At 39.6% G+C, this 25,242-nt stretch overlaps 1 protein-coding gene across 6 annotated transcripts in view; it reads right to left on the bottom strand.

The window, feature by feature from the left end:
- The window catches only part of dmd (dystrophin), a 163,042-nt gene that overhangs the window by 120,492 nt on the left and 17,308 nt on the right, over window positions 1-25,242 (bottom strand). For all 6 annotated transcript variants that reach the window (XR_011993769.1, XM_072717979.1, XM_072717984.1 and 3 more), the window contains exon 2: window positions 315-376. Coding sequence is in view for 5 of the 6 variants with exons in the window: in XM_072717979.1 (XP_072574080.1) it covers window positions 315-376 (62 nt within the window). In the remaining variant the exon portion in view is untranslated. The remainder of the gene's footprint in view (window positions 1-314; window positions 377-25,242) is intronic.

Here is a 25,242-nt window from a genome sequence, read left to right as displayed (position 1 = left end):
AGTTAAACATGCTTGGTAGTGGAAATGTACTCAGGCCACACTGCTGTCTTATCCCTTCCCTCCCCACTCTGACCCTCCCTTCCCTCTTTATCATCCCTCACACATCATGCCATGACAACAGTGTGTTTTTCTTGACGTGGCGTGACGATGACTTGTCAGCTTGGGCTCGCTATGACAACAGTGTGGCATAGGATTCGTCACCGTTCTTTCCAGAAGAATTGAGAAACTTCAGTCTCTGCTTAATGTTTGCAAATCAAAAGACATTAATCAAAAAAAGAAGCTTTTTAAGAAAATTCCCTGGGAGCATGTCTTACCTTAGCAAACTGAGAGTTTATCCATTTTGTGAAAGTTTTCTTTTGAACATCTTCTCTTTCATCTGCACAAAAAAAAGAATAAATTAGAATGATTTGTGTGTTCTAAAAGGGATTACAGTTATTTATTAAGACTTTTCCTAAGGATTTAGAAGGATTTAAACAATCAATGGTGTATTTAAATTGTCTGTCTGCGTGGGAGGGCCTGCCCTGTGACAGACCAGTATCCTAGCCACAGTGACCCCTGTCCTTTGCCTTGTGCTTGCTAGAATAGGCTCTCAGCTGACAGTGACCCAGCCTTTATGGCAAATTGATATGAAAAGGATGGATACAAAAAATGAAGTGTGTTTTTAAGCCAGACAGAAACACAAACTACCTCGAAGAGTCTGCAGTTTCAAACACACAGTGAATACAGTGCACTTTGATTTCCATGCTTTTCATCATTAACATTTTCCAGGCCAAAATCCTGAGTGTGAACATTCCAGACCAGTGATAGCAGAGCAGATTGCAGTTCTCTGTATGTCTCTAGTGTGTTGAAGGGAGATAATGTAGATTAGTCACAGAGAGGACACAAATCAGTGTCAGCACAGCTGCACTGTGGATCTGTTGGGCGGGGACCAAATCAAGGGAGCAGTGCGCAGTGAAAAGGGCACATACAAAGTAATACAAATATCAGACACCGAGACCAGGGAGCCCAACCTGCCAGCTCACATCACGAGCATAGCTAAACTGATTCAGACTTAAAATACACTTAAAAGTATAATGGATGGCCTACCAATCGATAATGTATATTAAACCTTTCAGCAAAATTCGAATGCGTAAATACAGAGTACTATGGACTTGACATATAGAACTGTGTCAGCTAATCTCGCTCAAATGAGCTTCTTTTTGCTTTCAATATGAACCATGCCCATCAACAATTTTGTGTTGCCATACTATACACAAAAAAGAAGCAAAACGCGCAAGCCTGCCTGATCAAATCACATGGCAGCTCTGCTGTGGTCCACTTATATAGGGTGCAGTGCATGGATTTGGGAAAAATTTATTTTGGTAAACAAGTGAAGCAAATTCATGTAAAAAGATCAACTAAAGCTGTAGTCAATCAATAAGCGGTGAGAACAGATGCATTCAGTAAATCTGTTTCCCAATCCCATCCTCTCCTCTCTCTCATTTCTTTCTCGTCTTTCCTGTGTTTACATTGTCTCTCCCATGTCTGTCTTCCCCTTCTGTGGCAGAGTTGTTGCCCATACGTCCTCCAACACTTTTGGACATCATATGTTTTCTTGAATATAAAAATTAAATATGAAACTAGAAGTATATTAAGAATTCTGTGATCTAATTAGACAGTCATCTGAATCAGGGCATTCAGCTCACAAAGAGCCATCAGCATTTTAGATCCTTTCACCCAAGAGTGAGTGTAAGCTGCACACTGGTGGCTCTGGCTGGGAGGGACCACATTACGATACACATAATGCATACACCACATATATTTTAAGGGTATGTAGAATATCACATGCCATTAATTAATTAATTCCACAGATAAGCAATTATTACTGAGGGACTGTTCGTACCCAGTCTTTAATGGCAAATCTATTTATTTGAACACCCCCATATATTTTATCTTTAACATTAAAATCCATATTATTATTAACAAGTACCTGATGAAAAGACATTTCATCATGCTAATAGAAAAAAAATGACTTTAGAAACATGAAACTGACTATTTAAATAAACTAGGCTTATGGTCACAATTTCCTCTGTCATGTGTGGCATCATTAGCCATTATATAACAACTAACTGACATCTATTTTAAGTGCCGTAACATTTATTCTTGGTACTGGACGATGCAATTAGCTCCCTTGGCTTTCTCAAAATCATACATTTGCTACTTAGGAAGGCAAGAGCCCATATCAGCTTGTATCACAGTCACACACTACTCGGCATTTCTATTGCCTTTTCTGTTTTTCCACAGCACACGAGCTGGAAAAAGGCATCGCCCTGTTTGAAAAGGGGCTTTGTGCACAACAGCTAGGCGATGTTATCACCATACTTCCGGATGTTTCCCTTTGACTGTATTTCACTATCTGGAGACTCATGGCTGCTGCTGTGCTCAGCAAGCAGCAAGCCTAACCATGGCCCGGCTTTGTTTCCTTTCACAGTGCAGATAAATGATCCTTTCTAATTTGTGTTTACACCAGCTGTTACCCTTTGAGGGGAACAAAGTGTAAATTCTGTTATAGATTAAGTTTTGGGGTCATATACACTTTAATTAATGACTTGATGTCTAACCTTTTTTATATGTGTGATAATATAACGGAAGAGATAGATTTAATTTATTAAGCACACATATGCAGGCTTTTTTTTTTTGAGATGCACATTTTTGGCTAGCTACTGATGGAAGGTAGCATTAGCATTCGCTACTTTCTGCAGCTGATGCTGACTATTCAAATGCTGTAGGATGTCATCCATCCATCCTTCCATTTTCTGAAACCGCTTATCCTATTCAGGGTGACAGGGGTCCAGAGCCTATCCTGGAGGCTACAGGCGCAAGGCAGAGAACAACCCAGTATGGGGCACTAACCCATCGCATGGCACACTCACGCACCATTCATTCACACACGCACACCAACGGGCAATCTGGTAACTCCAATTAGCCTCAGCGTGTTTTTGGTCTGTGTGGGGAAACCGGAGTACCCGGAGGAAACCCCATGATGACACGGGGAGAACATGCAAACTCCACGTCAATGGAACCCTGGTGGAGACTTTAACCCAGGTCCCAGAGGTGTGACGCGACTGCGCTAACCACTGAACCACCGTGCTGCCCCCTGTAGGAAGTCAATGTACTAAAAAAAAAAACGAGACATAGATCAGATCATGTTATCTATTTCCAGTTGACAACATTTAAAGATACATTAAAAGTATTTCTAAAATGTAACACACTGAAATAAACACCAGAGTTTTCTCACCTGTATCAAGAGATCTTAGGAAAGATTTCAACCAATACGTACTGCCAAAACAGCACCATCTCAAAACTGAATCGTAAACATGCTGAAACTCTGCTCTCCATCTATATATAAACAAGAAGACCTGTATCTAATCTGCATATAAACATCTCAGCCATCTCAACAACCACATCCATCATCCACGCAGATCACATCTTCATCCCCATCTAAACATGGAGGCTGCTATTCCATCTCTGCACCTTATTCTCCGGGCACAAACTCAGCACTGCTCCCAGACTGGGAGCTGCCAATAGGAGCATACAGCCAGGGGACGATTTGCAGTTTTGATGGGGATTCAGCACAATCCAGGAAGGGGAACCAGGAAATCAATACTCTATTTAAAAGCCTGTTTCGCAGCAATATGAAGCCCGGCAACTTCCCAATGTAAAAAAGATGTTGTGTTTCAGGTCATTAAATCTCCTCTAAAACTAATCTAACCTAACTGAATATGAAACTGAAACATTAGACAGGATATTAAAGAACCAATGTTTCATTCCATTTCCGTTTTATGCAGTGTCATGTTTTACATCATCTCCTAACAAACCTAAAGTTGCCGTGAAATTCAAAGTTTTATTTGCTTTTCCCAAGCATTCATTTTTAATCTGCCTTATGTGTTCCAGAGAATTCTGCTTGTTGTGTGTTCCTAATGCAGTGAATCTCAAATCTTGAAAATTATGATTTTTTTTATTTTTACTCTGTTAATAATTAAAGCATCAAGTACAGCACACCTTTCTTGGTCACAAACACCTGCAAGTTAGAAGTGTATCTAAATTCCCTTTTGTAAGTATGAGTGTATGTGAATGCCAGTGTGTGCACTGCTGTGTGATCCTCTCCAGAGCTTCCTGGGATTGGCTGCATGTTTGCCAAAACCTAGATTTCACACACAGAAACATATTCTGAAATGCAGAAACCCCTTTTCTCAACATAACTCATGTAAAATATAATCAGCTAACAGACACATTAACATGTGAGGTAGATAACTCTGGGCATCATATGACCTGCACACTTACAGAAAGCTACATGCATTGCAGACTCATGCCCAATCTGCATGAACACAGAATGGTTTAAAAAATGCTTAGCTGGCCATTTGCACATTAACTGGGATGGATGCAGAAAAATACTCTCAATGTACTTTTGTCAAAAGGGACCAACAAGAAGAAAGATAACAAGAACCACTAAAAGCAATGTTTAGAAGAGACATCGCACCATTATGGGTCTCACCTCCAGCTCCTCTGATAATAACTATTACTGCAATTCACTAAGCGTGAAAACTCTTGAATTCAGCATGTGATGTTAACAATTTGTTTCTCAAATGTGTTTTTAATGGATCTGAATGATTTACGTATTTTGTTTATAAAATAAAGTATGGAAATGTCTGGTTTTATAGGTGATGGTACAATGATTCCACAGATATCATGGAGTAGAGTGTGAAGATTGTAATGAGTTACACATTTGTATACATAGGTACTGTATATTCATGTATTACACCGGGGCAGCTATAAACAACATGACATTGTAATAGGGGATTTACTCACAAACACAATCCCCGAAAGGGGATTTGCCAACAGCTTTACTGCAGGACTAATGCTGCCATTCCAGTTAGTTATAGGGGAAACATGGCAGTGACTGTCAATCATAGCTGGTTTAACCCACTTCCCAGTTGTTGATTTGGCTCTCATTGGGTTAAACCAGGCATTCATTTGAATTTCACAGAATGATTAAACTGGTCATTTTATATGTCAGTAGTCAATGATATCATCATCCTGCTGCAAGCAGGTAGGCTATGCTGGTGAGTGGCATTAAACACGATTAAAACTCTAAGAGAAGCACACAGTTCTCTAACACCAGTGATTCTCCTGAAATGCCACATTTGTCTTACATCTCTTTTTGACCATTCCTCTCCCTATCCGCACAATGCCTCAACACAAGCTTTTGAAACACGCTAAAATATTCATCAGCCTGTGTACATTATCATGACGCTGCTCACTTATTAAAATACTATGGGGACTCTGACTAGAGAGCTCCTTTGCTACAGAGGGCTCTCCATTAATCCCTGTCTGGAAGGGTGCTGAAAATAACCATCTTTGCAGTCTGTCTTTCTCTCTCATTTTGTTGCAAAGGTCCACAGGTCCATCCCTTCCTGTCTCCTGTCTGCATTGCAAACACGTCACAAAACTGGCACATTGACCACAGTTACACAGGAATACTTCTTCATAAAAACCCATTTTGAAGCTGATGATTATTAGATCCACTACAGCACTGCACTCTGCCTGGTGCCTAAGTTATTCCAGACAGAAGTGTCTGTCTCTGCTGTCACACAGGGTCTGTCTGCTATTAAGTGGGGTCATTACACCTATTTATCAATGAAATATAGAATAACACATATGGCCAGACACTCTCTCCTCAATTTTGCAAAGAAATAGCAACACAGACACACATGGCATCCAGGCACTGAGTAGTTATGCATACAAGGAGCATCAATCTGTGAGGCAACAGACAAAGGGCCTAGAACTCAATACATAAACACAATGCTGATACATGCATACAAACCTACATACATACATAAATACACACATACTGTACATACACGCAGTGTAAAACTAAAGTTTAAAAAACTGAGCACCTATACAAGCAATACCCAGGCAATGAAGCCAAGACTTAAAAATTAATCAATAACCAAGCTACATTAAAAGCACAACATTCTGAATCCTACACAGCCTGGGTGCCATTGATTCCTTTCTGCATAAAATAGGCATGACCATATTTACATATAAAAATCCATATCTAAAGCAATAGTAATTTATTTACGCAAATTGTCAATGTTAAATGTAGACAATTACTAACAACAACATACTGGTGAGGCCCATATTGATTCTGACGCTTACAAAATGATTCAATAAACAGTAATAACTACATGGAGCCAAATATGAGTATTGAGAGGGCTGATGCATTTTAAAGAATGAGTAATTAACAAAATGTAGACAATTCATTTTCAAACCCAAAAATCTCTGTATGAGAACGTAATTTTATTTACTTTTACCACAATATTTTAAAGTATCAGTCAACCACAAAAATCATAGGATGCTTGCATATCATATTGCTAGTTAACTTTTTGTGCGATGGACTGGCATCCTGTCCAGAGTGTTCCACTGTCTTGTGCCCAGCATTGTCTAGGACAGACTCCAGGTTCACTGAGGCCCTATACAAGATAAGTGGTTTTTTGAGTTATAAATAAAATTCTAAATATATTATCTCAAGCTCCAGCCATGGCCCAGGAAGGTCATTTCACTTACATAGGTGCCAATTTTTCACTTGTCACCTCAAAACCAAGAATGACTGTTATGTGGGGTTAAGAATAGAAAATAGGGTGAAGGAACATCATTGTGAGTTAGTTGCAAATCCCTCTTTCACTAATTCTGACTTGATAAAACTATTTGTATCTTATGTAGGGAAAACAAAGAAATTTGTACTGAAATCTAGCTTGAGCTATCCTACAAAACAGTGTGCCACACAACCCTACCCAGGAGACGGTATCATCTATAGGGATGCTAGCCCACACATAGGCATGCACTGGGGATATATGCCCCCCCTTTCCAAATGATACAACCCCCAAAACTGCTGACAATTACATTTAGTGCAGGTATGGATCGGGTGTGTACAGACGAGGCAGTGAGCAGGTGTGAACAGGTAAGACTGAAATCAGGCGTGATGGGGCGAAAGAGTGAGGAGCCGTGAGAGAGTGACAGCTGAGGGAGACACGGCTGAGAGAATAAGAGAGGCAGGTGGTTCAGAAAGTGGTTCTGAGGAGGGGTGGTGTGTTGGCAATGCAGCAAAGAGGGAGAGCCAGGGCGCTTCCTAATGTATCACATCAGGGGATTATTAAAGCCTGGAAGCGGCCCTGGTGTGTCTGGAGATTAGCATACTTCTACAAAGGATGCACAGAAAATGCTATCTCCTTCAGACCCAGAGGAACTTGGGAAAAGATTTCTTTTAGCCAAGAAATATTAAACCTTTGCCAGAAATAACTTGGAACACACTCGATTTCAGACCTGTTCTGGGCTCTTTTCCCTGTGGTTGACATAAATATCTACCATTTAATATAGCATGTATCGCAGCTCCCTAGTACAGTATATATCAATGTGATTCTACACATTAATATATTTTTACAGTTTATACAGTTGATATCTCTAACATGACAGGCATCTTTCTTTGTCCAGCATTGTACAATAGCATCACTTGCTCTTTTCTTCCTTTTCTTTCAGCCACTCATTTTCTTATCACTGTATAAGCTAGGACAGAAACTAACATGATGGAAAGAGGATTGCTACTACTGAGCAAAAGATCCACTGAGCAGCAGAAAAGATGCACTGATGAGGACAGTGAGTGAGACGGGCCTACTGGTGGGCACAGTATGGGGTCATTGATTTCCCTCGAGTAGTGCTGGAAAGTAGCAGGGGGGAGAATCAAAAGTACAAAGCCAATAAAAACTGCATTTACGCCACCCAGCAAATGTGATACCAAAAGGTGAGAACAAATGCTCAGCACTCTCACAAATTAGGCATAAAGCTAACACTCCCAACCTACCAGTTGTAGCATCAACAGTTTACTGATCAGACCCAGGCAACTGACAGTGTACAGGACACTTTTCCTCTTTTGGGAAACATCCAAAGAATGTTGAAGCTCCAGCGAACAAAGCAGCGCTGTCTTAGTGTGGAGCTACCAAGGCCAGTAAACAGAGCCGCGTTGTCATGACACTCCTCTCCCTGGGAGAGGCTGCAGTAATTACACTTCCTTGGTCAACTGCAACAAATGTCAAATGCAATGAATGACATAACACAGCCCTGTTGCCCGACAGAACTAGCAAAGAACACCTGGTTTCAAAATTCATGCAAAGTAAGCAGCATGCAAAAAAAACGGTCCTGCAAAAGAGAAACGTTCATTTCACATTGAACATGCATAGCCTTGTGCTAATTCTCAACACGATCAGAGTTGGTGATTTTTCATATATATATATATATTTTACTGTTTATACAGGTATTCCCCCCTTTCCATCACACGCTGATGATACACATTCTTTGTAGTCACAAAAAAAACTCATCACATTATACCACATAATGTGTAATAATTAGTCCTTTTACTGACTAAGCCCTAAAAGAAAATGAGCAGCAGACATAAATAGGGCCTTCTAATGTCTGAGTGCAGTGTTTTGTCTGACAATCCATTAAAGACATGAACACGGGCAAAGAACGAACGCAAAGACAGAGAGCTTTATGATTTTAAGTGGTGTAATTTGAGTTCATCAGCTGATGATCATCTGAACAACATGAAGATTCCAGCTTTTAGGCCCTGCTGGTTGTTGGCTGTAGCTATACCATACGGGCTTCTTCTGCACACTGAGAAGCCCCAATACATCTGTAAGCATAACATGAGGATAATGTAATGCAGCCAGACCCATAAAATGAACAGCTGTTAGCCCACAACACAATGGGGATGATCAAGAAACCAAAAGACAACAAAACTCACATTTTTCACTTTGAGATGGAGGCAGCTTTATCCTAGATTTATCAGTACAAGAAACCTTACAGACAGAAAAGTATGCCTTAGTACAGAAGTGCAAGTATGTGTATGTGTCTGTGTACGTGTGTGCATCTGTGTGCAACATCTGTTCTATGTGACAACATATCATCAGCATGGAGCTTCATAATCATGATGCCATCAGTAGGATCCAAGAAGGCTCAACTCTGCCAACCATATTGTGTTATTCCCCAGTCTTAATAACTGTATCAGTCTAGCTGTCACTTTCTGAGACCTCTCTACCCAGACATTTTATTACACCCTGAGCTGGGGCTCATTTCATGCATATTAAAACCTTGATCGAGGACTTAAAACCTGTTTTCATAGCTGAGTACCAGACCACTAACTGGGAAAACTGTAACAACGTGAACAATGCCCACCCACCCCCTATCTCCATCCCTGAGAAAACAGGAATGAATTTTATCACAGTTGCACTGGACTGAAGCTGGATGCAAAAAGGCTGATTAAATTTTCTAGAAACAGGACTACCACGTTTCTACACGAGGGAAGCTGAAGCAATGTGGCTACAATGAGCTCAGAGCAGACCAGCCCACAGCTGTACATTAGAAGTCATTTTTGCTGCAGGACACAGTGCAAGTGTACTTAACAGAGAACATGATAAGGAATAGCTTATAAGGAAGAAGGTAATATGCTGAATAGCAAGAATAGCTAAACTAATTTCTGGTTCACAAGAGACAAGGGAGCACTAAATAATCCCACAAAATACTAGTTTTGAAGTATGGACTCACATCATGTTAAATATGGAGTGGGATGCATACATCCAGATTAATGGAAATGTTTTTTTGTTTTATTCAGTGATTTACTAGATATAATACATTTTATAATACAGGGAGCCTTTTTAATATGCACTTTTGATTACTTTATTCCAAACAATCTCAATGCTAAAACTACAGATTTTAAAGCAATCTGAGCTACAATTTACTTAAAAATCTCACAAGCTTAATTACACTCAAAATAACAGCCAAATTTAATTGCAACCATATGTCTGTTTTATCATAAATCATATAATTAATTTTAACTGCATTACTTTTTAAGTAAAAAACTGCTCATGATGGTGAAGACATACATGCAGGAAACATCATAAACTACAACTGATGCTCCAGACACACAGAAGCAACAGTACCCACAAATAAACAATAAAAAATAAACAATAGAATTCATTCTGAAGAGAATCTAAAGCTAATCTGTACTCTGACCTCTCCCCAGATTCACCATAAAAGGGAGGAAAGGGGAACTACTGCAATATTGCTATTCCATGGCCTGGTGAAATGTATTTGTCCTATTGAGGTTTTGAGATCAGAACAGACATACAGCTCCCAAACACAAATTACAGCAACTATCTGTGACAAGGAGATGAGAAGCAAAAAATACTTTCTGAAATGTTGTAACAGTCTAGATCTACATAATAAAAACTTTGGTGTGACACAAGTGGAAATAAACAAAAAGAGTGTCCCCGGTGACCTCAGTACAGCTGGTCATGTTGGCTCAGGGCAGAATCCTACACTTTATTTCAATCTGTCAATATATAAACATGACAAAACTACAAAAGAACCACTGCAAATATCCAAAAACAACACAAAATGTGAAGCAAAAAAAGAGGTAAACTGAAAGTAAAATGTACTTTTGCAATACTGTAGAGTAGATTTTTGCCATATAAGTTACGGAACTTTATTACGATCAAAAGGATCCCTTGTTCTTACGCATTCTGGCAGCAGGTGGCATCACGGTTGTATAATGCTTGCACAGCTCATTCAAGTCCCAAGATGGGGCTCTGCTATACAGTAGCACCCTTGAACAAGGTACTTAACCTCAATGGCTGCAATAACATATTTAGCTGTGAAAATAGGTAATTGTATGCTGCTTTGGATAAAATCATCAGACAAGCAACTAAATATAAGTGTTTGTTCTCATGGAAGGTACTTAACCTAAACTGATTCAGTTATATATAGCTGACTGTTTAAAAAGGTGAAAGTCGTAAGACATAAGTGGTTGTGAATAAAAGTGTCTGTTAAGCAGCTGAATAATTTAGTGCTACATTCATGTCTAAGATAAAAAGCACATTCAGAAAAAAAAATCTAAACTGAAGTGGATAAAAAAAGTTTTGTAGTGTTTGATTTTACTCCTCATAAAATGTTAAAATCATTGCTGCTTCTTCTGTAGGTTGCCACGGTCACAATCATGTACCTTGATGATTTCTTGTTCACGACCAGGATGGTCTCCTGTTAAACCTTTGAACAAGGTACTCAACCTCAACTGCTGCAGTAAAACACTCGGCTGTGTAAATGGACAACACTGCAAATCCTTTTTCATAAAAGTGTCGGCTAAGCAACAGAATAATAATACAAGTAAAAGACACTCAATACATGACCCAGTTTGCTGTAATTATGAGAGCAAGGGGCAGCAAGAGAATCTCCCTTGAAAAAACACTTTCAACTTTTTGAGAGTAAACATAGAGAAAAAAAAATTATCGTGCGAAGAGATTTCAGGAAGGCCAAACTAAATTCACTTAAGGCATTACATTTTTCATCCATCCATCCCTTCATCCATACATCCATCCATCTTCTAACTGCTTATTCTAATCAGGGTTGTTGGGGGTCCTGGAGTCTACCGATGAAGCACAAGGCTGGGGTACACCCTACACATGATGTCAGTCCATTACAAAGCACACACACACATACACACACACACAAACAGACTCACTACACTTACTCACTAAACATGATCTCATTAACAAGCTACCGTTTTGCAGAAAATTAACATAAAAGTATTTTTTTCTGGCATTCTTCCAGAATAAAACTCCCAAAGGAAAAAAATATATTAAAAACATCAGTTTTATTTCAGTATAGTGTGATGAACATTCACAGGTACAGTATAGACAATTATTTTGTTTCTATTGCTACACCAAAAAAAGGAGAATCCTGCAAGATCATTCTTGCACAAAGGAAAAACCTAAAGTAAAGCATGCAGCACAGAATTAAAACAAACAGACATGAATAATTAGCATTTGGGTATAAAAAAACTATCCCCCTCTCCTGGCATCAAAAGGCGCTTAAATCCCTAGAGCTCAGAAAAGAATCCCCTAACCCAGCTTGTTCTGAGGCTCTCTGGATTAACCCCCTATTGGAAAGGGAAACCTCAAGACAGCAGTACGCAGACATGGAAAACCAGAGTCTGCCATATAAGGACGAGACACAAACAGAATTACAGCACCTACTAGGACACGGAGAATAACCAATCAATGTTAAGTGTTAGGAGCCCTTTAAAGACAATACAATGAGTATAATCTGTCCTAAGCAATGTGAAAGGAATTTTAAAAATTCTTGCAAAATCATGTATTTGCAATAGAGCATTACATCTTTTGATATATGTATTTGCAGAGGTCATTGCAACTATAGTTTCCTTATTTGTCTCTTTATTATTTAACATTTAATTATTTGTTTTAAAGTTGAATTAGTAAAGAGTTGAAGAGCCTGGCATAGCACTCCAAAAAAAATTCCTTTCTCTTGCCTTCTGTATCCTCATTTGCACAATAAAGCCTGTTTGTTTTCCACCTCCTCTTGCCTTCTTCCTATCTGTCTCCTGAGAGTTCACCTGGTTAATACCCTGAAGTCTGCAGAGACAGTGCTATGCTACTTAAGATTAGTGTGTGTGTGTGTGTGCGTGTGTGTGTTTGTGTGGTCCAGGTATACATTACCAAATGCCCCCAAAATGTGATAAAAACCTGCTATTTTGATGATGTGGAGGCAATTTCACCTTTCAATGCAATAAAAACCTGTAACTACAATACAAAAAAAACTAAAAATGCCAAAAGACTTGAATTTTGTTTGCTTACTTATGGTTAAGGTTTGGGCTGGGTGGTTACTTATGGTTATGGTTAGGGCTGGGTAGGGGTTAAGGTTGTCATAGTTAGCATTAGCATTTTTCCCATAGAAATCAATGAGCGGTCCCTATAAAGATAGGTTTACCTGACATGTGTGTGTGTGTGTGTGTGTGTGTGTGTGCGCGTGCACGCGCATGTGTTATATTATATGCCCATAGAGTGTATGTTGACTTGCAAAATTGGTTTTTCATTGACCATGCATTCAAGGAAATATCCTTATAAAACTCAGCATGCTTTGGATCAACCTACTGAAAGGAAGAACAATTTTATTCCTGGTAACAATGACAGAAGATCGATAATGACTGATCAAAGTGATGACAAAGGACGATGAATTACGACATTTACTGGAAATATGAAATATTTTTGACATTTGGAAAATACCACATCTCTGTGGTTTTTAGGCACAGCTGAGCTGGAACCTTATGTACTAATACTGATGCAGTTTTGTGCACCACCGTTTTTGGTGAAATCCTGTTTTTGTGTCTGATTTTACAGATTTCTCTTCCATTCAGTTAATGTGAAAAGCAAATATGGTGTTCATTGCAATGTCAGAGAGGATTATACTTGGATAGAAAGAGCACATACTCAAAATCAAATAGAGCTGCACACATTTTCTGCCTGCTCTGTATACAAGAGTAACCCCAGGCTCTCATTCAGTCATGCAGTCTGCCAGTCCACACTGTTCACTTCAGCCCCACCCAGTTCCAAACTATCAGTCTACATCAGCCTTCCTGTCTTTATTGCTGAATCTCAACCAGATCAATCTAAATGCCCTATTCGGATGGGTCCAAGGGTCTTTGCTGCCAGTTCTTTGCTCCATCGAAAATAGTTGCAGAAAGGCAACCCTTAGAGACCACCCATCAATTTAAAGCTCATCTTTTTGGCCAGCCTTTGGTGCAAGATGCGCCTTTGCAGAGTCAGTTTTGGCAAGGAATCTACCTGGCCCAGACTGTACCCAACTGATTTACTCCACCATTGTGGCTCCAGCACTTCTTCAGTGTGACATGGATTAATAGACATGTAACAGAAAGACCTTCATGGGCTGGGCCTTGATAACCTCCACACCCATCAACAAATCCCTGGACTCTAGACTGATATACACATGGCTACAAGTCAATCATTCCTCCACGGTCCACTGGAAATGATGAAAGCATGCTTCTTCAATGGGTGGAAAGACAATAAAACAACAGGGTTTTGCCCTGACCACATTAATCAGATTGGAGCTTTTGACTCCCACGGAAACTGCATTCCTCCCCTGAAGACACCCAGCAGTTCTATGGTTCCTATCCTTGTGTTTCTATGCTACCTAGACAGCATAACGACCCGGCATAATGCCAAGAATTGAATGGATTAGTCAGTACACTTACGGGTTATTAACCTAAACATTTTTCTTAAATAAGAAATATTGCTGTTGTTAGACAGGAAACATTTAGAGGGTATAAAGGAGACACAACAGAATAATAGCAAGCAAAACTGTAGGGCAGTTGTTATCCTTTTTCAGAGGGCCTTCCTTTTAAGCATCTCCCCTTCCCTGCCAACAGCAGAAGGCAGGCTGAACATTCCTCCTCTAAATATGGGAATCCTGCCCGTGTTTGTAACAGTTTCCATCAGAGTCAGGGCTGAAACAGGCAGCCTCAAAGGTAAGCCCTGGAAGTACCCCAGCCAATGGAAGCCAGCACAGTGCTGTTAAGGAAGATACTCCACTACCCCCATAACCACTGCAGCTGTCAGCTGTTAAATACTTCTTCAAACCTCTCTTGCCAAGCCAGAGGTTTCAAACCCAAAAAGGTATTGTGCACCTGTCCATAAGCTCTTACCGATATAGTGAAGAAGCAGAGTCTTCCAAGGCAACAGACACCCTGATTCACTATGAGAAGGCCACCAATAGCTCCTGTGCATCTGTGTCAGAAATACAGAGGATAGGCAGGCAAAAGGCTGCTCCCCCTGAGCTGAGCAAGGCCGTCAGGGGAATCTACTGGGCTCTGACCTCTGTATGTGTTCAGGGTTGCAGAAGAAAGTATTAGCTTTCTCTGTGTACATTTCGAGAGTGAGGGGATTGGTTTTGTTTAAGCAGGGCTGGATGTGTAATCCTCACTGCAGGTGTGATTGCCTTGTGTGTTAAATCCCCAGGAACAAAATAAATAACATTCCATAATAACACACAAACTCCACATGCTTCCCTAAATCTCACAGACAGTACAGAACACCTTCCTTCTCCAGAAGAAAATAAGTGAACATGTGTGCCAAATACAGACAGTGACAATCGTGAATTAACAGACCCAAAATCATGAATGCCATATATTTCCATCAAACAATAGGAAGAATCAGAGGAAGAATCATTATGAGAGCAGAAGGTGCTTACTGCTGATATAAACACTGAATGTTTTAGCTGCACACTCTTGCTACAGCCACTGGACTTCACAGTGCTACTATAATTGCTGCTGCCTTCCCCATTTTATATTGCAGCTATAATCACTGTACCCCCCTGTCCTTTACACTGTCACTATAATCATAGCCCTATTGTATACTTCACACTGCTCTTTCATTATAATCACTGCACAGTGTTGTTTAAAATGGAAATTCACTTCATTAGGCTGCCTCTGGAGAGGGCCACACTAAAGACATTCATCATGGTATTAAAACGATAAGCACTTTTTACTGTAGGTGAATGACAAGATTGTTGAGTTGAGTCTAGTTTATGATGTTGCTCTACATCAGGGGTGGGCAATCTTATCCAGAAAGGGACGTTGTGTATGCAGGTTTTCGCTGCAACTCCCTAATTAGGTCACTAATTAGAGGACTAATTGTGTGAAGAGTCCTCAAACCTGGGTTTGGACAGCTGACTTAAACATTATCCCAAAAGCCTGCATACAGACCGGCCCTTTGCAGATAAGATTGCCCACCCCTGCTCTATACATGCTCCCATCTTAGTATGAGTACTGTCCCCTATATACTTTCTTCCTTTACCCCATGCTTGGCCATCCCTGCACTTAGAGAAAATATTAACTGAGTGTGACTTAGGAGGCTTGAACCTCATCCCCACACCATAGAAGCTGCCTGCCACACAGAAACTAATAGGCCTAGGCCTTCCAAATGTTTTTTCACCTACATTAATCACAGTAATTATTGTTTCCTTGACTTCTTGTCCTCTGGTTTCTTCATTTATATATTATATAACCCTTACATTCATGCTGTACTCAAATTCTGTCTCATAATGATGCAATGTACAACTTGCACTATTATTAAGTCCATCTATGACACTATAAAATATGTATTGTGTTTTTGGGAAATTATCTTAGGAAGAACGCTATATATTAAGATGAACTGAGTTATAACATAATTTCTCACCAGACAAATATCAACCGCCCACTCTTTGAGAAATCAGAATGGAACAGCCATGCTTTTACAGTACTCCTAAGGTTTTCGGTTCACCCAATCAAATCCATTTCTTCTCACAAAGTATATAAAGAAACCAACAGGAAAGTAAGGCTGATAAAAATGTGGAGGCTGGTCTTATAGGTTAGTTAGACAGGTGAGACAGTCACACATTCATTTTTCCTGGTGTCCTGCTCTGTTTTAATCACCATGGTTCACAGATCATTTCCTTTTGTGATGCATTGTACCACTGAGGTCGCCATCAATCCTGACTCCCAAGTCAGGCTCCACCCCATTAACTCTCCTCAAGACCAACAATTGAAGTATAACTCACAGGTATCCAGACCACTCAGAGAGAACACCCCTGTCCTCTGTAGTAAGATCCAGAGAAAGCAGGAACGAGGCCAAAGGACACTAGATCATAGGAAAAACAGGTGGCCTAATTACAGTTAAGGTCACAGAATTTGGATCCTGAAAGTCATCTGATGTTGTACTTTTGAGAAATTATAAATCAAACAAAAGCATTGTCTAAGCCACGGGTGTCAAACTTAAGTCCTGGAGGGCCAGAGCCCTGCATAATTTTGGGTTTCCCCTCATTTAACACACCTGATTCAACTCCCTGTGCTAATTACCACATAGCTTTTAAGCTGAATCATTTGTGGTGGAACAGGGAAAAAACTAAGCTACACAGGGCTCTGGGCTCCAGGACTGCAGTTTGACACCCCTGGTCTAACTAATACTACAACCTGTCAACATCAACAACAAACAACAACACGGGGTGACATGGTGGTGCAGTGGTTAGCACTATCACCTCTGGGACATGGATTCAAGTCTCTGCCAGGGTTCCATGTGTGGAATTTGCATGTTCTCCCCATGTCATCATGGGGCTTCCTCAAGGTACTCTGCCCCCCCCCCCCCCCCCCACAGTGCAAAGACATGCTGAGGTTAACTAGAGTTACCAGATTGTCCATAGGTGTGAGTGTGCCCTGCAATGGGTCAGCACTCCATCCTGGGTGCTTCCCTGCCTTGCACCCATAGCCTCCAGGATAGGTTCTGGAACCCCCACATCCCTGAATATGATAAGTGGTTTTAGAAAATAGATGGATGAATAATAATTCCATTTGTTTTCCAGAACTGCTTATGCAGTATTTTTATATTTCTTATAGTGCTTTATATTGCTTTGATTTTTTATTTTTTTTGTCTTATGTTATAATAAAAAAAACCAGGAGATACCAACCATGTCACCTTCTTTGATTCTGTTACCTCACAGCTTACCCTTGCCCTCTATGACCTATGATCAAGTTGGTCTGCCCTGGAGCACATGAAAAGAGGGCCGGAGCCTTTGAACCCCAAACTCTGACTTGCTGGGAAAATGAGCCAATCTAGAAGCATATGACAAGTAGGTCAAGAGACATGTGATAGTAACAAAAAAAATAGTAACAGGAAGCTCTCTGGTGACACATCGCTGAAGAAAAATTGTGACAGACAGCTGCAAACCTGGGGGAGCACAAGGAGTGAGCTTTTTCTTAAATGGTAATGCCGGTGAAGCTAACATGAGCTCTAATCTTCTTGGCAATGCTAGGGTAGTTAACATCAGCTCTGTATTCTCTGTTACTTCCGGTCTAGCTAATAAGAGCTGTATGTTCTAAGGTAATTCCAGTAATATAGGACGTCTCTGTTCCATTATTATACCAGTATAATTGATATGGGTTCTATGTTTTGTGCACAGCTAGAATTTATGCAAGATCCTTAAATAAAGACGTTTTCCCAATGAAATACATTCTAGGAGATAAAGGATATTAATATTTTCATATATAATGTAGCACTGGTTAACAAAACCACGAATCAGGGAATTTGGAAAGGGCCTAGAACTCTATTTTGGGGGATTCCCTTTACAGGGCAGCACAAGGAACAAAAGAGGAAAAGCTGCATGATAAAATGTGGACAGGGAAGGGGGAGAAAAAAGTTATGCACTTTGCTGCTTGGACATTGAGGAGCAGGCAAGAAGGAATTTAGGTCTGGGATTACTGACGAAATAAATGTTGAGCCAATTCATACAAGCAATGAATATCACAAGATTCACGCTCAGAAAGATATTGTCCCCACCCAGCTTTTTACATAACACACAGTAGTAAACAAAGTAAATAAACAGTGTCATGGATCAAGAAACATAATAAAACACAATTCAATAAATCAATTTTCATAGATTCTAGACGCAAACCCAGCCAGGAAAAACATTTACCTTTTTATGTGTTTAGTTCAACTGATGAGGGCAGCTTTCCTGTATGTACTGCTGTTCTTATTTAATACAAAGATCATTGCAACATCAGTAGGTTGTCATGAAGAACATCATTACAGAGAAGACCACATTTGACATAATAGCACATCCAGAAAAGAGACCCAAAGAAAGCTTTTATTGTGTGTAAGCCACATTGTGGCCAAGTGCAGAAAGTGGGCTCCTACATGCGGGAGACATGTGCAGTATGGAGATAAGATTCACTGAGAAAAATCAGCATAGAGAGGAGGCTCATCAGGAACAAAATGCACAGAAAAAAAGAATCGTTGTGTGAAAGCAGCACTGAGACCAGGGCCTTCAAGATTAAGCTACACAGTACATATTGAGACTGGTCATCTGCCTTTCAACCATTATTACCCCCTGTGCAAGACGACAGGTTTCCAACATTCTGTACATGAACAAGTTTACAGAACAGATGGAATGGAAGCACAGTTGTGCTCACTGTTAAGGCTGTGACTTAGTACCATTTATGGAAGCGGAGCAAAAGAGATCCGAAGGCTAAATGTGGAAGGCCACAAGTAATCAGAAACACAGATGCACAGTGGAAAGTATCAGCGTGCCAGAGATAAGAACAGTGTAACTATGTCATGGATAATTGAATTATATCAAGGCTAGGCCTAACAACCAGCTTTTCATAGTTAATAAGCAGCTTTTCCTGGTATGCAGTGATGTTTTGGTCTACGTATCTATCTTTGTGTTTTTTTTCACTTCCCTTTTGAATCCTACTTTAAGAATTCAACAACATAACATAGCTGGAATAAAACTGTATGGCCAACAACGGATATATGTAGCACATGCATGTCATCCATTTGCGTTTAGTTTACTGGGCTTTTATATACACAATATACAACTTTATTTTTATATTTGTTCATTTGTGTTATTCTAGAACTAACTAGACTTTTTGGTAGATAGAATGTATTATAAATAACTGAAAACAATGCATGTACCAACCCAAGTAGAATTCTTTGGCTATAACAGGTGTTGCCCCTAGCATAAAAAACACATACAGCTCTTTGACTAGATGTCTTCTATTCACCTTCCAGCACACCCTCTCGTCAGACAAAAACAACATCCTCTATTGACAAATGATGGCACAAGCTCAAATCCAGGATCACGGCCCTAGCATTGGGCTACCACAGAAAAGGCACCCACTGTGCAACAAAAACGAGCCGGCTGTGTTAGACCTTTAATCCCTTTTTAATCAACACTGGTTCTGCCCACTGGGAGCAGCTGAGTCATAAAGATCAGTCATGACCACAACACAAACAGTGTGAAAAAACTTGGATCAAAATTGTTCCTATGTCACATGTTAAGGGATCTCAATTCTACTATCTTACACATTGAACTTTTTAATTTGATGCATTGGTATAAACATTTAAATGGAGTAGAACACGCATAACGTAACAAAAAACTTGCAAGAACCCACCTTCTTGTGTATTTTCATTGTATTAGTAGTGATAATGCTTTGCGTCATGCACTACATTGTAGCCGATACATGCAAACAGAAGCCAAAGTATGATTGCAATAAATGGTAAAAATGAAAAACGGTGCTGTTTGTGCTTTTAAAAACCTAGTTCAAAAACAAAATAATAAAAAATTTCTGACACTTTTATGCAGGCACTAAATCAACTAATTTTGACTGATAATTCGTTGACATATTCTTCACAGTGAATTCATTCTTCCATTATTCATTTTTCATGTTGAACAGTGATTGAGTTTAGATTGTAGTATGGACATACATTACATATTTTGATTGCATTTTGAAAAATCCAATCACTTCCTCAAATATTTACAGCAACTTATGATACCTATACACTGTTGATTCAACATAATTTTGGCCCAAGGGTTTTTCCTTGCTGCTGAATTTTTCTGAACTTTCTGAGTATGAAATAGGAACGTGGCAGTGCCATTAAGAAAATTTTATTAAATGTATTCTATCCTCAGATATTAAAGATTTGAAGCAGTTAAATATATACATTACTAGTTTCGTAGATAAATCAAAATTAAGCCTTTCACTGACCACTTCCTAACCTTTTCCCCTGCTTAGTCTCCTTGAGGAGTTTGAGGAATGGCTGTCTCAATACATAGCTGGCCAGATTTTATGATGGGGAAGTGGCTTATATAAAAAAACAAAATGCCCTCTGACATAATCAAAGTGCCCTAAATATTTTTGTATGAAAAACACTGTTAAAAATATTCACACCCTTGTGGTCAGCATTTCTTTTCTTGTTAGTATTTTCTGGCAAGGATGTTCCTCATAAGTCACCTTCTGCATTGTTTTGTTCTGGAATTTCTTCTTTGGAATGTTTAACCACTCCTTCATGGACAGCAAATATAAATCCTCAATATCTTTTTGTTTGTGTCTAGTGAGTTTTAATCATAGTTCATGTTCCACTGAATGCAATAAGATGTAAGATGGTTTGGCTTTTGTCATCAGCCAAACATTGATATTTATGTACCACTGAATGATTGTTTTGAATTTTATGACTGCAAAATTACAGACTCAAGATATTCAATAGTTGTCCTTCTTCAGCTTCTCAAACCATCTATCACAGCCCTTTTGGGGAATAGGAAGAACGTGTGTCCCTTAGCTAACAAAGTAGCCACTTTTCTGCTGGCTATAAAATTTTCTAGTGAATCAACACAGTGAGCACTATACAATTTAACATTCTAAGCCAATATTCTGTATTCAACACATTAGAGTTCAATAATCTGTCATCAGCTGTCTTCACAGAATCCATTGCCTTTCAACCTACTGATCTCTGACAATAGATTCTAATAACTGAAGGCGTTTTTCCACATTCATGTGAAGCAGAAAATTATCAAAAGCCACTATAAAGTTCCCAGACATTAAAATGAAGAAAACAGATTTTTTTTTGTCATTTCTACTAAATTTTGCATAAAATTATAAAAAGAGGTTAAATAATTGTGGTTCGAGTAGGTGCAAAAAAAATATTGTTAGCACACAACTAAAACGTTTTGCACTGAAAGTATAATTCCATAACTGTTCAAGGGTGAATAAAGCTGAGGGACGTAATGCATGTGAATACAGATACCGTAGATTATATATATTTGTATTTTTATTATTTTATTTGCAAAGGTGAATTTAATACTTCTTTCAGTTATAATCAATCGTTATTTTTTCTTTATACGAGTGTGTAGGACATATGAAAAGAATATGAGGGAGCTGGGACATTCTCTGTCTCCAATGTGCTTTCTACCAATAGCCACTTCAGATACGATGGGAGGAAGGTGATGGAACATAACTTAAAAAGAATTAACATCTTTACATCTAAAAGCGACTCATATGCTGACAAAACTGTTTAAATAATCATACGATTTTACTTTCTTCTGTTTTGTACTCATGACCAGACAAACTTCCACTCCAATTTAAGACAGAGTAAAGATACATTCATGATACCTGTCCCTATTCCATCTAGTTTACCAACTGCAGATACATTCCTGAACAGCCTTGAAAGTCCAACAGTGTTACAGGGAGAATTGACAGCTTTGCTATAGTGATTCTGTGCCAGCATAAGATTGCTGGGTTGCCATGATTTCAGGGTCTAAATTGCTGCACACATGCCACCGAGGCTGTGTTGTAATAAAACAGTAGGGGTGCTAAATCGCTTGATATGTGGGAGAAAATAACACATTGGTCCTTCACTGATAGTGGATAAGAAAACTGCTGAGTGCAGCTACACTTGTATTATCCATACTTTTATTAAGTGAAACAAAATCAACATTCTGAGAAGCTCATAACAGCAAACCAACAAAACAAAAAAAGAAAACTACATTACAAAGTTTAATCAATGCCAAGAAAATCCAGACAAGGTTTGGATTTGATGTTACTTGGAGTAATATCAGCTCATCTTACTGAATTCAGTTGTTTGAGTGGAGTCAGTTGTGCAACTGCAAAGGGAGCGAGGTCACACCCAAATAATTTATTTTGTACAAGTGACACCAGCACTTAACAGTAAATAACATATAACTCAGTTTAACATGCTTGATCTCCTGGATATGACAATAACAGCTATGTATTTTATTATACATTTTTTTGAAGTGCCAGAAAGCAAGAGTAATCCTGCTGTTAAAAAGTGTTTTTGTATTTCATCACTCATCATATGTATACTTCATAAAATGGAGCAAACTCAAATATATGTCAATGTCATATCACGTTAGTGTTGTATTCCGGAGACTATATCAGACTATACTGTCAGACTTTGAGGTTTCCGCAGTAGCAATAACAACACCCACACAGCAACTACTTAGATTCAATAATAAAGTAAATATACTGCACTAAGTAGAGTGACTACTGTACTACACGGCCTGTAAAACTAACTACTACAAGCAGCCAGGTCAGACAGTAATCGCAGATAGTAAATGCATATATCTAACAAGAACATTAACATGTCTCACAACCAGGGCAATTTAGAGCATCTGTGAGTAATAAATTATTGCAGCTACCCTTAATAAAATGCTTTCCCTCTAGGGGGCATCACGCAGTCAGCATTAATGTGTTCGTTCAGAACTACAGCTGTCAGCGGAGCACTATTTGGCTGTTAGGAGATGATTAGTTTTGTTTAATTTTATTCCCCGATTTCAAGATGCCTGAGCTGAGACTACAGCCACATAGATTGTTTCGCCAAGTATGTTTCTGCGTAAATATTAAGTTTCTAGCGTATATAACTGACCAATCGATTCACGTTGAAACAAACCGGTGCCACGTAGACTATCGCTCCCCCGTTGACATCTGAATACAAGGCGTGGAGCGGAACACAAACGTCCCGTCACATTACAAACAGTGCCCGAGATATAAGACCGATAAACCAAGATTTATAGATGCTGAAAGTGATGGGCAATAAGCGCACTGTCAATACCGTCCACGGTGATTCGTCTAGACTAAATTCATGACTCAATTTGTCTCCCAGAGCAGACAAGACAAATAAAACAAAATTCGCCAGCCAGACAACCCAACTAGAGACACAACCCGCCATAGATACACCCTACATCCACGCTGCGCCCCCATCACCCAAAACACATTACATAACGCAATACCCTATAGGCCTACCAGCGTATAAAGTAATGTACACGGCCTAGTTACTCTTCTAGTTAGTGTTAACATGCCATTTCTGCACAGCCATCGCTTCCACTGCATAAGCCCAGCTCTACAACTTCTCTCCTTCCCTCCTCAAAAGCGTTGTCATTAATTACAGAGTGACCCTATTAAACAGACTAAATGTCGTATCCATAATAGGGGATACCTTTCTTCTAAGTAAGACATACATACCGATGACTCCCACACCACAAGGGGTCGTTTGTTATGGATACCTTCACTCTTCACTCGATTATGAAATAATAATAAATTATAATAAATATATTACGACTAATCCAAAGTGTCCACCCGGGAGGCTCCCCTGTAAAGACTAGCGTCTCGTGACAGTAACGCGGAATTCCACAGGTAAGGTGACAGGTGGCAGCGCGCGCCCTTCCTCGCGCCCCTGCACGGGCTCCAGCCGTGGGATTATAATGTCCGCCCTTGTTATAAAGAGGATAACGAGGCGAGCAGGCAGAGACGAGCCCTCAGGGAGCAAATCCGTAAGACACCGGCTTCTGGCAACGAAAAGAGAGGGCTTTTGGGTGACACGTCGCCTATAATGCTAATTATTCGAGGGAAAAATATCTTTAGTCTGTTTAAGACTCAATAAAAAAACAAAGCCAAAACAAAATTCGCCCAGGCTGCTTCTTTTCATCTACTTATTCATTTGTATATGCAACAAGCTCAATATTTTGTTCCAACAAAATGCTTGTACCGCTTAAGACCTATCCCCAAAAAACACTAAATGCATTGACATACTACTGCACTTGCTTCTCATCGAAACCTAAGTTTATATTGCAACCCATGAAATATACAACCAAGGCCTTACTAATGATTTAGATGGAGCTTCCGTAATAGGTCCACCCGTGACGGCAGCATCGCCTCCACTAAGCCGCGCAGCTGGGATTTAGTGTAAACTGACACAGATCTCTTTTACACGATTACAGTTAACTGGCTTTAACGAGAACTTGTCTTCTGCCGGCGTTTATAGGGCTTTACTATGAGGGCCAGAGGTGCAACAGCTGTGATGCGCTGCCCCATGCCCAGATTAATTCATAGACGACTCGGAGAGACGTGCTTAATGGAAACGTCTCAGCCTTCGAAACAATTTTACCATCTAAATCAGCATCTACCTCTGTCACATAATTTAAAACCTCCCATAATCGCTCAGATTTAAATCAATCGTGGCATCATTGTCTAATGGTTGTTGTACGGCTCTAACTGTTATGACATCAATCACAGCCGGATACTCGTAACCCTTTCCTCAACAAATTGAGTCGAGGGCAGTTAGGGATTAATCGGGCGTGGAGGAGGCGGTGCACGGACATACACATCTCGTCGGCTAGCTATAAAAAAAAACATCTATGCGCTGTCCTTGCTCTCTCTCCATTTTTCAGAAATCTGCTTTGACCACGCCGCGGCTTCAGACAGAATTGACACAGACACTATACGTGCCGTGAAACACCGGAATTTATTCGGCTTGGGAACAGCTGAAATAATGACTACGTTTGGCACAGTAACAGAAGCAGCCAGATAAAGTGCTGAAGTAAATTGTTTATCACCCCTACGAGAAAAATATTTGTTTATAGCCTACTATCTCCACCGTTTCCATCACCTTGATAAATTTCCGTTTTGTCCTTTTTAGGTAAAGAAATAGTTTTTTTTTTTGCTTCCAGCAACTACAC

This window comes from Paramormyrops kingsleyae, chromosome 1 (genome assembly GCF_048594095.1).
Source record: "Paramormyrops kingsleyae isolate MSU_618 chromosome 1, PKINGS_0.4, whole genome shotgun sequence".
Taxonomy (NCBI): domain Eukaryota; kingdom Metazoa; phylum Chordata; class Actinopteri; order Osteoglossiformes; family Mormyridae; genus Paramormyrops; species Paramormyrops kingsleyae.
This window is presented reverse-complemented; position numbering and strand designations above follow the sequence as displayed.